The sequence below is a fragment of the Mastomys coucha genome, chromosome X (assembly GCF_008632895.1).
Source record: "Mastomys coucha isolate ucsf_1 chromosome X, UCSF_Mcou_1, whole genome shotgun sequence".
NCBI classification, from domain to species: Eukaryota; Metazoa; Chordata; class Mammalia; order Rodentia; family Muridae; genus Mastomys; species Mastomys coucha.
In genome coordinates, this window is record NC_045030.1 from 73,901,728 (window position 1) to 73,915,733 (window position 14,006).

The following is a 14,006-nucleotide window of genomic DNA, read 5'->3' on the forward strand; positions in this document are numbered from 1 at the left end:
AAAGAATCAGCCCTGGAAGCTAGAGCTACGGGGACCCCAGGACCTCTTTCCACCCGGTCTCATTTTCTTGGACCTATTCTGGCCCATTCCCATTAGTGCCTACCGGAGGGAGGATGGCAACCCTAAGCACAGGGCTGTGCTGAAAAGAGCCTTCTCTGTTAACCCAGTATGGCACACTGGGCACTTCCTATGCTTCCCAAGACCCAGTCCCTAATCATCTTGCCTCTCTCTATGGTCCAACCTCAATTCCTAGAATAATCCTTCTCTCCTACCAGAGCTTTCTTTAGCCAGGCTGAACCTCCCACAGACTGAGCATTCCACCCAACACTCTTTGCAGGCCTACGAGCTTGCATCTTCTTTTTTCCTTCTGCTTCTTTCCAGGGGTGCCCATTTTCTTCTCCTTTTGGCTGCAGAACGGTAGGGGTGGTGGTGGGAAAGCAGGATTCTCCCCATTTCTCGGATTTCACAAGAGAAAAGCCTGCAATTCTCAGGCAGGGTGGGGGATGTAAGTGAGGAAACCAAGGTCACTCAGTCATTGGCAGAAGGAGCAGGGCCTCTACTCGGGCGGAGGAGCCTCATAAGGCGGCCTGGCCCTACTGTCACGAGCCCCTCTATTCTCAGCAGGCACCCAGGCCAGGCTGGCTGGAATGGCAGGTGAGTCTGGGTGGGGCCCAGGAGGCAGGTCTGACTCTGTGGCTCCAAGACGCCTGGAATGCGGGCCTTGATGCGGCACCTACAGAGCCCGATCTTCGCAGGGCTTGCGCCACGAGTCACCTCTGGGCCAGGGTGGGGTCCAGGGGTCCCTAGGGAGCCCCAGGCCCGCCGGTCAGGCCCCGCCCCCCAGCAGCACCGGCGCAGTCAGGGGCGGCGCCGGCGGAGTTGGGCGCGGGCGCGCAGTACTTGGTGCGCGCCACCGACCCTCGGCCCATCTTGCTGGCCTTCCCCACCTAAGCCCTAGGTCGCTTCAGCCGGGCCCACCCCTCCTTCCTCTCCTGGCCTGGAGGCCTGGTGCGCGGTGCAGCGCGACAATTGCGGCCTGGCTATCAGGGCAAGGAGGTTTTGGCGCTCGAGAGTGGCACGCCAGGCACGGGGCGCGAGGGCAGAACTGGCTCGGCAGAGTGCGGGGGGAGGGTCTGACGGAGACCCCAGAGGAGAACAGGGGCAGGCAGGGGGTGCCGAGGTAATGGGCAAGGCCTGCGCGCCTGGCTGATAGGGGCGGGGGCTCCAGGCGCTCTTTAGCCTGGGCCTGGCGACGGGGCGCCAGGGGCGGTGGGAGGGAAGCGGGACAGGGAGGGACCAGGGGAGGAGACCGCTGGGATGGGCCGGGGGCTTGGCCGACCCGGAGCAGGTGGGCGGGGACAGGGGCCCTGCTCGAAGAGGAGCAGCAGAGGGGTGGCAGGCTGCGTGCGCAAACAGGGCGGCTGCCTCCTGGGCCCGGAGAACGGTGAGGCCATTTGGTTGGATGCCCCCAACCCCGAGGACACGGTTTGGTGTTCAGGGCCACTAAGCTGGGAGCCGGGCACTGTTGGGGAGGGAAGATTTGGAGGTCAAGCCGGCCAAGGTGTTTGGATTCTTGAGTAGATCCCAGGAGAATAGTGTTGCTGGGCCAGAAGCAGGAGTTCTTCACAAGGGCGCTGGTGTCCAGAGAAGGTGGGTGAAGCCAGGCCCTTTTAGGGCCGGCATGAGTGGAAGGGGACAAGAGACCCCAGAGTTTGAGTTGAAGCACAATTTGGGAGTTGCCTGTGGTGGATTGATGAATCACGAGATTTGGAAATCGCAGAACCCTTTCCTGGCGAGCAGTTCTGAGTGATGGAAATCACAGGGGCTAGGATTTGGAGAAGTGGCTTTGGAGGCCAGGTCTTAGTAAGCCAGGTGCTCAATGGGGCCACCAGTCCCTAAGGGAGGTACTTTGGGAGTTTTGACCCAGAGAACTGGGATTCAGAGGCCTCAGCCTGGGGTGGGGTTAAGGAAAGTCTTTGTGATGGCCAATTCTCTGCCTTCCTTCCTTTCTAGAATATCAGGATTCAGCTGTGTTCCTGTGGGGAGTGGGTTAAAAATTCTTTCAGCCTATAGTCAGCTGTACAGTATCCACCAGGGGCTGGAGGGACATATACATGCGTGACTGCAGCTGCATTTTCTGTCATGAAACCCTCATGCTTCCTCACTGTTGCCATAGTAACTGCCTATTGATGGTGTATTATAGGGGAAGAAGCAGGCACTACATTTTGGGGAGGGAGGGGGAGAAGCCCTCATAGCAGCAACAGCAGCAGTAGTGACAGTGGCTACAGAATTGCTAATAGGGTGTCGATGGCTTGTGAACTGTTTGGGGGAGATCCTGGCTTCTTTGAGGCTCAGAATGAACTAATGACTTTTCCAGGCCAGGATAACACAAACTTGGGGCTATGGTGTAGGTGCGTATGAATGCACGGAAGTCCAGTGTTAGTTTGGGACCAAAGATGGCTGTATGTAAAATTCTTATATAATTTTTCCATGTAAAATTTTTTGATAACTCTGAAGTTCACTTTAGTAAGCAATGGGATGTGTTTGCTTTCTAATTAGTGAAAGCTTTGCTCATTTTTTTCAAACTCTGATGTGACAGCTTTATTTTTCTTTAACCAAAACACCCTGTCCCTAATCCAATTCTCCGTGCACCCTCATCATATGGACACCATAGGTTTTTTGATAGTACTCTTTTTGTTATTTGTTATAAACTTGAGGTATATAGTGGTCTGTTGGTATTTTTCCATCTGTTCTAAAGAGAACATGATACAATGATAGTACAGATGCCTGTTAGATCGGTTACTTTCCCCATCATTTAAAATTTATTCTTGATTTTTATCCTTATTTTCTAGAGTAGAAGACATGTATTAAACACACAATAGGAATACACTCTGGAAGAATAAATAGAATACTGTACCAAGTTATGGAGAGAAAAGTATATGTGCATAACAGCTGGACTTCTAGAGCATTTGTATTTGGCCATCAGTGTTAACACTGAACTTCCTGGCAGCCTAGGCAAAAAGGGTAGCATAATGGGTTACAAAGCTCCTGTGTCTCACAACCCATTAGTCATAAAACATGAGCTTATGCTTGGGGAGGGGACCTGAGAGGTGATTGCTCCCACATGTTGATGGTTTAGACAGTGCTTCTGAATATGTATGAATATTTGTATGGGTGGGAGAGTAGGATTATGTTAGCAGAAAAAGGCTTTATGACGGTACTTCTGGATAGAGGCCTCTCCTCTATGTTACCATTGCAGATTTATTGTATTGTGTTATACTTATTTATTTGTGAGTTGTGATCCTGAAAAACAAACCCACATTCTTAGATATGCTGTATGAACAAGGTATACCCCCAGACCTGTGCCTTCATGTTGATCTTTTAAATATTTTTACCAAGGTTTTCTGCTGCAGTAGTCTTTAATGCTAAGATAAAGGATGTGCATGCCTCCAGAGAAGTTCAAACATCTCTCTCTTTCTGGGGAAAGTGAGCTGAGCAGATTGCCTGAGTTTGGGCGCAGTGGATTGGATCAGGGAGTGTAAGACTATGTCTATGTTGTACACAGTGGGGTCTAACCCTGAACAACAAATATCCATAGATTACTGTAGGTCAGTCTCAGCTAGGCAGGGATATTTGAGATGGCTGTTGTTGCTGCATTAAGTTTGGTATTCAATGAATATTTTCATCTCTGGAGGTATCTGGGACTCATCTTCACCATCAAGTTCAATTCCAGATCTTGTCTCTGTCTGGGTTCAATTTGCTTAACTTTGTCTTTACTTAACTCCCATATTTGGGCTTGATTTCTCATCTGTCTCTGGGGTCCTTTCCATTCTGAAGGGACAAAGATTCATTGAAGGGATAGGGAGTGTTAGATCAGAGATGCTTTCCTTTGAGACTCACAGGAGTGTATGTGTGTGTGTGTGTGTGTGTGTGTGTGTGTGTGTGTGAGTGTGAGAGAGTGTGAGTGTGTGTGAGTGTCTGAGTGTGTGTGAGTGAGTCTGAGTGTGTGAGTCTGAGTGTGTGTGTATGTGTATGTGTGTGTATGTTGTATGTTTGAGAACAAGGCTCTCCTGGGCTTTGGAGAGCTCTGGAGAAGGTTTATTGGAACAAAGCAGAAGCAGCAGGGGTTAGGAGTGGCTATATGAGGGTGCTGTTCCTCATGGGATGCTGCTTTGATCTTTTAGCCAGGTTGGTGGGAGGTCACATTCCAGACCCCAGAAGGTTTCACCATGACTTTCTTTTCTCCCTTGACAGGCAAGTGAGACACTGGAGCTGAGGAAGCATCATGGCTGGTAAGTGAATGTTTCTGGACCAATCTGAGTTGGGCAGGCTCATACAAAAGGAACACATTCATCTTTTCAGCTTTTCTCTCCTTGAGTGATTCTGGGGTACACTAATGCAATAGCTCATGGATCATTGGAAAGAGGACTTGCAGGCCAGACCTCTCAGCTTGGGCATAGAGGGGCATCACTTACTGTGAGGAGGGAGTAAGCAGTCTTACCGTTGGTAATTGCTTTCATCCTCCAAAGTCATAGCTCATGCCTTATTTCAGACCCACCAGTGGCAGCTTGGAAAAGGAAGAGCTCTCATGGTAAGATTTCTGGCTTTCCGTTTTCCAGAAAGATACAGAAGCTACTGGATGTTTCCTATCCAAGACTAGAATACATAGAATTCTTACTGGTCCTTCTTCCGGTTTCACCGGAAGTTCCATCTTATTTGGGTCTCATTTTCATTTGTATGGACCTTGGCCATGTTATGATCCTGAGCTTCTGCTGGAGAGCACAGCATCATGGAAAGCTAGTCTTCCCAGCTATTTGCTTAGAGTCCTGGATTTAGGCCTACAGGATTTGCCCTCTTTCCCTTCATTATTGGGCCAGTCTGGTTTGTAGGGACTGAATTGCTTCACTGTGGTTCTCTCCTCAGTGTTTCTAGAAGCAAAAAATGCCCATGCAGTCCTGAAACGGTTCCCTCGTGCCAATGAGTTCCTGGAAGAGCTACGTCAGGGCACCATTGAGCGGGAGTGCATGGAAGAGATCTGCAGTTATGAAGAGGTCAAGGAAGTATTTGAGAACAAAGAGAAAACGGCATGTACTACCCTGGGGTTGGGTTCTGGGAGGAGGTACGATCTTGGGAATGAGAACAGGTCTGAAACAAGGCAAGACTACCACCCTAGCCTACCTCCTGCCTGTTGGAGCCCAAAAGGAATGCTGGGGTGCACCTGTAGGTCAGTTGCATGATTCATGTGGACTTCTTCAGCTGGGGAGCTTTGTTTCTCAAACTTGGTGGATTCACTAGACTCTCTTCGAACTCTCTTTGTCCAGTAAGATGGCTCAGGGTGGAGAAGGAGTCACAAGCCTGTCCTTGGTACAGGACTTGCTGGAGGCCTCAGATGTCTAACACATGGATGTTAGGTGAGCATTGCCTGGCGTTTGTCTTCCTCATGATTGAGTGGCCCTTCTTCTTTTGCAGATGGAGTTCTGGAAGGGATACCCAAATGCAGTCTACTCAGTCCGAGACCCCTCACAGAGTTCAGATGCCATGTATGTGGTGGTGCCCCTTCTGGGGGTAGTCTTGCTGATTGTCATCGCCTTGTTTATCATCTGGAGGTGCCAACTGCAGAAAGCAACTCGTCACCACCCCTCCTATGCTCAGAACCGATACCTAGCCAGTCGGGCTGGGCACAACCTCCCCCGAGTCATGGTGTACAGAGGTACTGTGCATAGCCAGGGAGAGTCCTCCGGGCACCGTGAGGCAGGAAATAACCCACAGATAGTTCTGGGGCCCAGTCGGGGAAGCAGAACCACTGTCAGGCTGGAGAGTACCCTCTACCTCCCTGAGCTCTCTCTCTCCAGACTATCCAGTGCTACTCCTCCCCCTTCTTATGAGGAGGTGACTGCACCCCAGGAGGGCATCAGTGAGGAGGCCAGTGTCTCTTACAGTGACCCTCCCCCAAAGTATGAAGAGATTGTGGCAGCCAGCCCCAGTGCAGACAAGTAGCTAAGCACAGGCTGTGGCCTGTATAAAAGCCTCTGCCAGAGGTAGCCTGCTTCCTTTTGGACTTCTGAAAGACTGTGCCACCACAAAACAGCCTTAGCCTCCTTGTTGCCAAATAATTCCCTAATTGTGGATTTGTATGAAGTCAGTTGGTAGAGACAGTTGGTGTGTGTGTGTGTGTGTGTGTGTGTGTGTGTGTGTGTGTGTGTGTGTGTGAAAGAGGGGGGGAATGGGTGTGTGCGTCAGGGGGTCGGGGAAGACATAGGACAAGTGCATGAACCCCCTGGGAAGAACTACAGACCTGAGAGTCCAGCTCTTCCAGACCTCCCCCCTGCCACCAAGTCCCCACTATCCTGCCCTCTCATTAGGGACTGGCTTCTCTTATGCCAAAGGAACCATCCCATAGCATTGATTGTGATTAGAATGACCACAAACTCATCCTCTGAGGCTGTGGGTCTGTCTGAGGACCCCTGTCCATCTGGGGACCTAGGCCATACAGGTGAGGAGGTCACAACAGCCCTATAGTTCCTCTTTTCTCAACAGTTCCATCCTTCCTGTTCTCACTTATATTATGAGGGCAGAAATAACAATTGAACTACAAACAAAACACAAGTCATAACAAATAATGAACCACAGATGAAAACCATCTGTACCCTCCAAAAGACATCAATTGAACAGACCTTGGCACAGCCTTCCTCCAACACCCAACCAACCCTATGCTCCTGGTCAGGGTGAAATCTATGTGGAGAGCAACTTGGCCTGTGTGGCAGAGCTCCTTTTTCCAGACCAATCAAGGGGCCCACTTGAACTCTGCCATCTTGTTTCTGATGTGTACCATCTGTGTTTAACCACTGCCCACTAGCATTAGCCCAGGTGTAGCCTTGGAGTACTCTGTTGTAGGGAAATTGATAACCCCTTCCTTCATGAAGTTGGCTGTTACAGACTGGCACAGAGAGCTCAAGATTCTTCCTTTGTGGGGTTGATTAATCCATAGGATAGTTAAAACCATGAGCTCCACCTCCTTGGCACTATGTTATCTAGCTTTGAAGTTTTAGGATACTTCCTTTTTTTGTAAATAGGTGCATTGAACTTGAACTTTAGATTGTGATTTCTCCTAATGATGGTGCCCTTACAGGGAGAAGTTCCCGAAGTGTGTCTTAAAATTTTTCCTAGTGGGGGAACCTATGACCTGGGGTCTAAAGCCTGCCTGGGCTTTGCTTTGCCATGGCCAGGGGCTGGTCTGTTTTCAGTGAGGCTTTGGAAGACATTGGGCAGAGGTGACTTGCTCTTTAACTGTCAGTGATAAAATCAAAGACACCATTGATACCATCTCTACCCGCCCCAGCTGTATTCTCCTGGCCTCTATGCCAAATCATTCTTCCTTTGTGGTGCTTTAAAATATGTAGCACATTTTTGTGGGGCCCAAAAAGAGTGCATAGCGTGGGTCTTCTGGCAACTGCAGTGGTTTCCAACCCACAGAGTTGACAAGTTTCCTTCTGTCTAAACAGCCCTCCAAGGCAGATACTGAGACACATTCCTTGAATGCAGCTCTGTCTTGAAGCCCCAGATGACTTCTAGAGGCTAATCCAGTGCTAGGAACATTCCCAGGGGTGTGTTTCTAGTCAAGCTAATGTTCTTACTCCAGTGAGGCTGCCAGCTTGGATAACTCAATCCCGTGGCTCCCCTACCTCACCAGCCCATTAGAGGCTGATGGAGCTGATGCTTGTGAAGTGCTTGAAGCACCATGGAACCAGTGAACTTTGCCCATAGCAAGATTCTTTTAGAAATAAGTAGTAGCTGTAAGGGACTGGTTCTAGCAGAGGGTTTCCAATGCCTCTGATGTTGAGTGCGAACCTGAGGAGCCAATCTCTTTGCATTTGACCCTTCGCGGGCCTACCTCTCTCCCCGGTCTCCTCCCCTTTCCCTCCACGTCGACCTCCTTCCTCTGTCACTTCCTGCTTTCATTCCTTGTGTCTTCACTCTTCCCTTTTCTTTCTTCCCATTTTCCTTTTATTCTTTCACTCCATTGGTCTTCTAGTATTGCCTTTCTGCATGGAGAGATTTGGGGCTCAGAAATCTCCTGCTTTTCTCATGGTAGAGATTGCTATCAGTCTCATCTAGACATGTTGGAGATTCTGGGGAAGGTGAAAGCTCTGGGGCCAGCCTAGCATCTCCCAGCATTTTGTGACCTTGGATACATGAAAACAGACTTATACCAATGTGACTCCTCCCCCAGCTAGCAGAGAGTCAGGCATAGGCTCCACTGACCAGGACCACAGAGAGTATGTCAAGGAATGCCACTGCCTTTGGCTTGTGTTGAGGTTTTCCTGTTGAGCTGCCTGACAGCTAGAGGCTAGGGATGTGGAGGTAAGAGCAGGAAGCTGACTCCCAAGACCTCTAGAGAGGAGGCTGCCAGAGGCTGAAAACTGGATGCAGGGTAAGTGAGAAGCAGCTCCTTGGATGTGGCCTGTGCATTGTAGGTCAGGTGCTTCACAGAGCTCTTCCAGGTGACTTGTGCCAAGGCCTCTGCAATGGTTTTCACAGAATAGTATTTATCTAATGGACATAATTCCTCAAGGTGCACACTTGGCTTTTATGAATGCCCTGTACATAACTTTTCAAACTCTGTCTTTGTGTAGACATTGATTTGATGTAATGCTAACATGTGGGCACGTTGTCTTTTCTCATTGCTTCTATGAAATGATAGCTGGTATGTGATTCTATTTGTCTTAGGAGAGACATGCTCTGAAGAGAAGTCTGTCTTCATCTTGTGGGGCCTAAATTCTGTGGGACCCCCCCACTCACATGTCTTTTGGACACCGTGCCCCCTGCTTCAGCTCCTATCTTTGTAGATGTCAGCAACTAAAGGAAATGTGAGCACTCCTATGTGTGTGTGTGTGTCTGTGTGTGTGTGTGAGAGGGAGAGAGAGACAGAGACAGAGAGACAGAGACAGAGAGAGAGACAGAGTCAGAGAGAGAGGCAGAGTCAGAGGCATAGAATGAATCTGTGTGAGAGAGAGACAGAGACAGAGAATGAATGCGTGTGTGTGTGTGTGCTTGTGGCCATGTGTGTGTGTTTGTGTGTGTGTATAGATGTGTGACTATTGACTTTGAGAATGGTGAGGCTAGTCACTTAGATACTTTTCACTAAAAATGAAAAGGCTTTAAAATATGACTGTCACTTGTTTTCAACCAAAACCTTTTTAAGACTTTTTAAACAAGAATGGCAACCCTGTCTGTCCCCTCCTAGACTGCCCATCACTTTGGATTTTCAAAATGAAAGCACAAGAGAAAGAGTGGGGCGCACAGGTGCCTGGCATGTGCATACCCCTGCACAGCTGTGTTGCGCCCTGGCTGAGCAGTTCCACCCAGGAAACTGAGGCCTCCTCTGCTACTTGCCAATTCCACTGCCATTAGTGTGAATTCTTTAGGGTGCTCCAGCAAACAAGCATCTGCCCAATTGTTTAGATATTGTCCTTTTGGTAGTCCAAACATTAGGGATTAGGGACAGCAGTGTTTTTTGTTTTAAGCATTTAGAGCCAGATGCTTCCTCTCTCCCACTGGATGGTAACTCCCCAGATTCCAGACAGAGTTGACAGATCTTTTGACAAGCAAATGGCATCCCATGAGAAAAACAAGAAAAAAAAAAAACCAACATTACCACTAGATTGTCTTTTAGTTCAAGTGAGAGGAAGGTGGTGGAGAGAGGCTGAGTTGCCAGGACAGTGTCTTTGGAACAGAATGTGTTCTCTGACTGTGTGTCTGCTCAGTCAATCCTGAGCTGCTGGGCCAGGCTGCTTTTCAGCCTGACAAGTGCTGAAGCTCCATTCACAGGCATCACCGATTCCAAAACAGTCACATCTTCCACACTGAAATCTCCTAATACTAATCAGTATAATTAGCTAATTTTAGACTGCTGCAATCAAACTGCTTCCAACTACTGTAAAAGCCCATTAATTTGAACACAGTAATTCAGAATTTAGAGGAAATCCAAATTTGAGATAATTCACAGTAACTGTTATTCTTGCTATTTAAAAATATTTGAAAGTGTCTTCCCTTCATTCAGTCTTCATCTGTATAAAAGGAATTCTTTTTAAAATGGGTACCCTTTGTAAAGGAAATGCTCGAGGTACCAAGGATCCCTTCATTGTGCCTTCAGTTTGGAGTTTAGCGGTTCTTGTGTGTAAGGCTCTTTCTGTGCAGGGCGATCCCTTGTTCTCTCTCCATTGTGAGGATGTTAGATGTTGCAGCCTTTCACTCCATGTCTGTATTTATCGTGTGATTAAATTCGTTTGTGATCTTGACTGCAATTTAAATACAAGTACGTGTCTTTGTACATGCTCTGTAAAACAGACGTTGCACTAACAGACTGCCTGCTCTCATTTACTCCCAAGTCTTCAAACTTTAGAGTGTCTCCTTTCTCAGGCTGTGAAAGGAGAATCTCTAGCAAGAATTTCTGTGGCAAAGATCTCCAAATAGCACACGCCCTTGGCTCCATGCCTCAACAGTTTTTTCACTATACTGCTATCTGACTGCTGAACATGCCTGTCCTTCTCCAGCCCCCAGCGAGTATAAAGACTGATATCTAGGATTGGGACCAACCCTCCAGCTGCTTTTTGCCACCCAACCTGTCTTGCCTCTCTGATGCCGTTTTCCCAGGCCTGAATCCACCTGCTATTTCACTCTGTCATTGTGAATTTGTGACAGTGGCAATCCCGAGCTTCTAGAAATGATAACTGTGAAATGGATTAATTTTGGTACCATTTGAAACTGTGCTCATATTCATGCGTTGACTGATGTCAGCTGGGGCATATGTACATTTAGTCATATGTTGGGATTTCAAATGGGGCCTGGGGGCAAGAAACAAAGCAACTTGCTTCTGACTTTTGTCACGCACGCTTTCTGGCTCCCTTTTCACAAGTGTTGAGTTTAGCTGTTAACTTTTGTCTCTTTCTGTATAAGAAAATAATGATTAAAAATAAAGATCATATGGCATCCACTTGTACCTTGTCCTGGTTGATCATAGATCCTAGACGACTACCCATATTTTGCAGAGTGTGGAAGTCTGGTGGTCAAACTTGTGGAATCCAAAGTCAGATTGAAAAGATATGGAAACAGCCCAAACTAGTTTAGGAGGCGGTCGGAAGCAGAGATAGTCTAGATCCTGAAGTTAGTGCTTACAGGGTGTAATATGATCTTCTGACCCATCCCCCTGTGGGATGAGGTTAATAAGATCTGTCACAGATCTTGTTTAGAAACTTCCTAGTCACCAGATCCCTGGTTAAGTGAAGACTGGGTTCAAATTTTGAAGCTCTAGGCACTCTTCCCAAAGATAAGTACTTTAGGGCTGTAGGCTAGCACCTGCAGGGAACCTAATACACCAAGAGGCCCTGGACTTCTCAAGTGTCCATAGTGAGGAGGGTGCATGGGCCATTTCTAAACTATCACAGCCAGAAATTATTGAATACCTAATTTATGATATGTCCTGTACCTGTGTGAACAGAACCAGTCCTCACAAGACACAGGCTTTATAATCAACTCTTATTTCAAACCCAAGGAAAGCATAGCCTGATTGGGCATGCCATTTGACCAAGGACTTGTGGGGAGTAGGTGCTAGGCTCATCTCATGATTGTAAATCTTTCCTCAATTATCTTATCTCATGCTATTCCAATGGCACTGTAGGGCCCCCCTCAGAGTAAGGACTGAGTTTGGCTTTCATGTTGATTGTCCATTACTTCAGCATATCCCTGCCTTTCTTGTTCTACTATTAACCCCAGAAGTGCAGGAACAATGTAAAACATCTTTTCCACTTCTCTCCAGCCCAACGTAGTGCTTGGCTTACAGTAAGCATTCAATTAAAAGCAAATGTGGTAACTAGTTATGCTTTCTAATTAAAGTCTCAGTGCCATGACTTAGCTTTCTAGGGCTGCCATCCCAAACCTGCAGAGTCTGGTGATTTATACGAAAACTTATTTCCTCTCAGTTCTGGAGATTAGAAGTTAAGATCAACATCCCTGCCAAGTTCGATCCTTCTAGGGCCTATCTCCCTTCTCCCTGTGTCTCCACCTGGTCTTTCTGTGCTTATCTGTTTTCTAATCTCTTTAAAAGGACCAGTCACACAGGCTCAGGAGCACCTTAAAGAGTTAATTTTGTCCAATTTATCACTTGCAAGATCTTAACTTCTAATGTTGTAAATCAACATGTGAATTGGGGGTACTGTTCAGTCCAGAACACTCCACCCATGACAAAGGGAGCCTTTGTGCTTCCCCCTCCCCCAAACTTGAGCATACCACACACACTCCATAAAAAGCAGTAGGGTGAATATCATGGATTCTCTTTAATATTGTCAAAGCTGTGTCTATCTGGCCACTTTCAAATTAGACTTTGGAACTATTGCTTTCCTGATACTGGTGGACACATTCTGAACAACTACCTAGGGTCCCCATGGGCTAGTAATGCTGGAAAAGGAAGAGAGCTTCAGAATGATTTCTTTTCCTTGGGCTCCTCCTGAGATATAATGTGGGAGTCTAACACCTAAAGAAAAAACAAAAGGACCCCCAATGAGTTTTCTAGATGACAAATACTGTTCAAGAATCACAAGTGTAGGAACTTCAATAAGAGTGACTTCCTAGGACTTCAAGTACAATATTGAGTGGGTAAGGAGAGAGTGGGCAGCCTTGTCTGATTTTGGTGGGATTACTTCAAGTTTCTCTCCGTTTAGTTTGATGTTGGCTACTGGTTTGCTGTATATTGCTTTTACTATGTTTAGGTATGGGCCTTGAATTCCTGATCTTTCCAAGACTTTTCTCAGCATCTAATGAGATGATCATATGGTTTTTATCTTTGAGTTTGTTTATATAGTGAATTACATTGATGAATATCATGGGGCTAGAGAGATGGCTTAGCAGTTAAGAACACTGGTTGCTCTTCCAAAGGGTGCAGGTCCAGGTCCCAGCACCCACATGGTGGTTCACAACCATCTGTACCTCCAGTTCCAGGGGATCTGATACTGTCACCCTTTTCTGGCTTCTGCTTGTACATAAAGGTTAGAACATCAGCAAGCTAGGCTTTGAAGTTCCAGAAGGTGTATAGTGTAGCATGCCAGGTCCCAGCCACCATCAGCACTAAATACTGCTGGAAGTGGGACATAAAAATCCATAATTAGAAAATACATTGAACTTGGAATGTAGAGAAGACCATCAGGGCTGGGTATGGATGCTCTATGAGAAAGTCTTCTTGAGGACATCATGGCCAGCTCAAATAATTATTAGACATCATTGAGACAGAGAATATGTGAGTGAAGTAAATGGCAGAAGGATAATATATGAAAAACTCCAGGGTCTAGCAAGCCCATACTGTTGTTGAGGAAGTGGGATGCCAGGGTTGCATGAGGGAAAGTACTGTACAAGATGAGGTGCAAAGCCATTTAGGCCATGTTGAGCATGGCTCTGCCCTAATAATGATGGGAGGTGCTTTCAAGAGCAAGAAGACCTGTCTAGGTGAACTCTTATCTGCTAGATGGAGAATGGGCTGGAGAAGATTTAAAAGACAAACAGACAAGCCAAACAAACAATACTGCAAATGGCCAGGTAGGTAGGCCAGGCTTTTGCAACTATCCTGACAAGAGACAGCAGCTGGAGGGGACAAAGAGAAATATTATAATATTATATTGATATTGTAATGATAAGGTTTTTTTTTAATTAGATATTTTCTTTATTTACATTTCAAATGATATCTCCTTTCCAGGTTTCCCCTCTGGGAAAAAAAACCAAACAAACCCTGATCCCTTGCACCTCACCCTGCTCACCACCCCACCCTCTCCTGCTTCCTGGCCCTGGCATTCCCCTACACTGGGGCATAGAACTTCACAGGACCAAGGGCCTCTCCTCCCATTGATGACTGACTTGGCCATCCTCTACTACATATGCAGCTAGAGCCATGATTCCCACCATGTGTACTCTTTGATTGGTGGTTTAGACCCTGGGAGCTCTGAGGGTACTAGTTAGTTCAT

General features: G+C 47.2%; 1 protein-coding gene across 4 annotated transcripts; it reads left to right on the forward strand.

Moving 5' to 3' along the window:
- The first annotated feature begins 544 nt into the window (after window positions 1-544).
- Prrg3 (proline rich and Gla domain 3) lies at window positions 545-10,993 on the forward strand. Of its 4 annotated transcripts, none has more exons than XM_031363647.1 (4): window positions 545-654; window positions 4,255-4,292; window positions 4,924-5,084; window positions 5,470-10,993. In XM_031363647.1, exons 2-4 carry the CDS (start codon window positions 4,286-4,288, stop codon window positions 5,995-5,997), a joined length of 696 nt encoding a protein of 231 aa, XP_031219507.1. In that variant the 5' UTR covers window positions 545-654; window positions 4,255-4,285; the 3' UTR covers window positions 5,998-10,993. The 4 variants fall into 4 exon arrangements, with proteins under 4 accessions (XP_031219507.1, XP_031219482.1, XP_031219490.1 ...); XM_031363622.1 differs by lacking the exon at window positions 545-654 and adding an exon at window positions 751-1,180; XM_031363630.1 differs by lacking the exon at window positions 545-654 and adding an exon at window positions 1,241-1,444.
- The last annotated feature ends 3,013 nt before the right edge of the window (window positions 10,994-14,006 follow it).

Coding starts and splice junctions, on each gene's coding strand:
- Prrg3 (XM_031363647.1), top strand. Junction 5,085..5,469: donor TTGAGAACAAAGAGAAAACG/GCATGTACTACC, acceptor CTTCTTTTGCAG/ATGGAGTTCTGGAAGGGATA.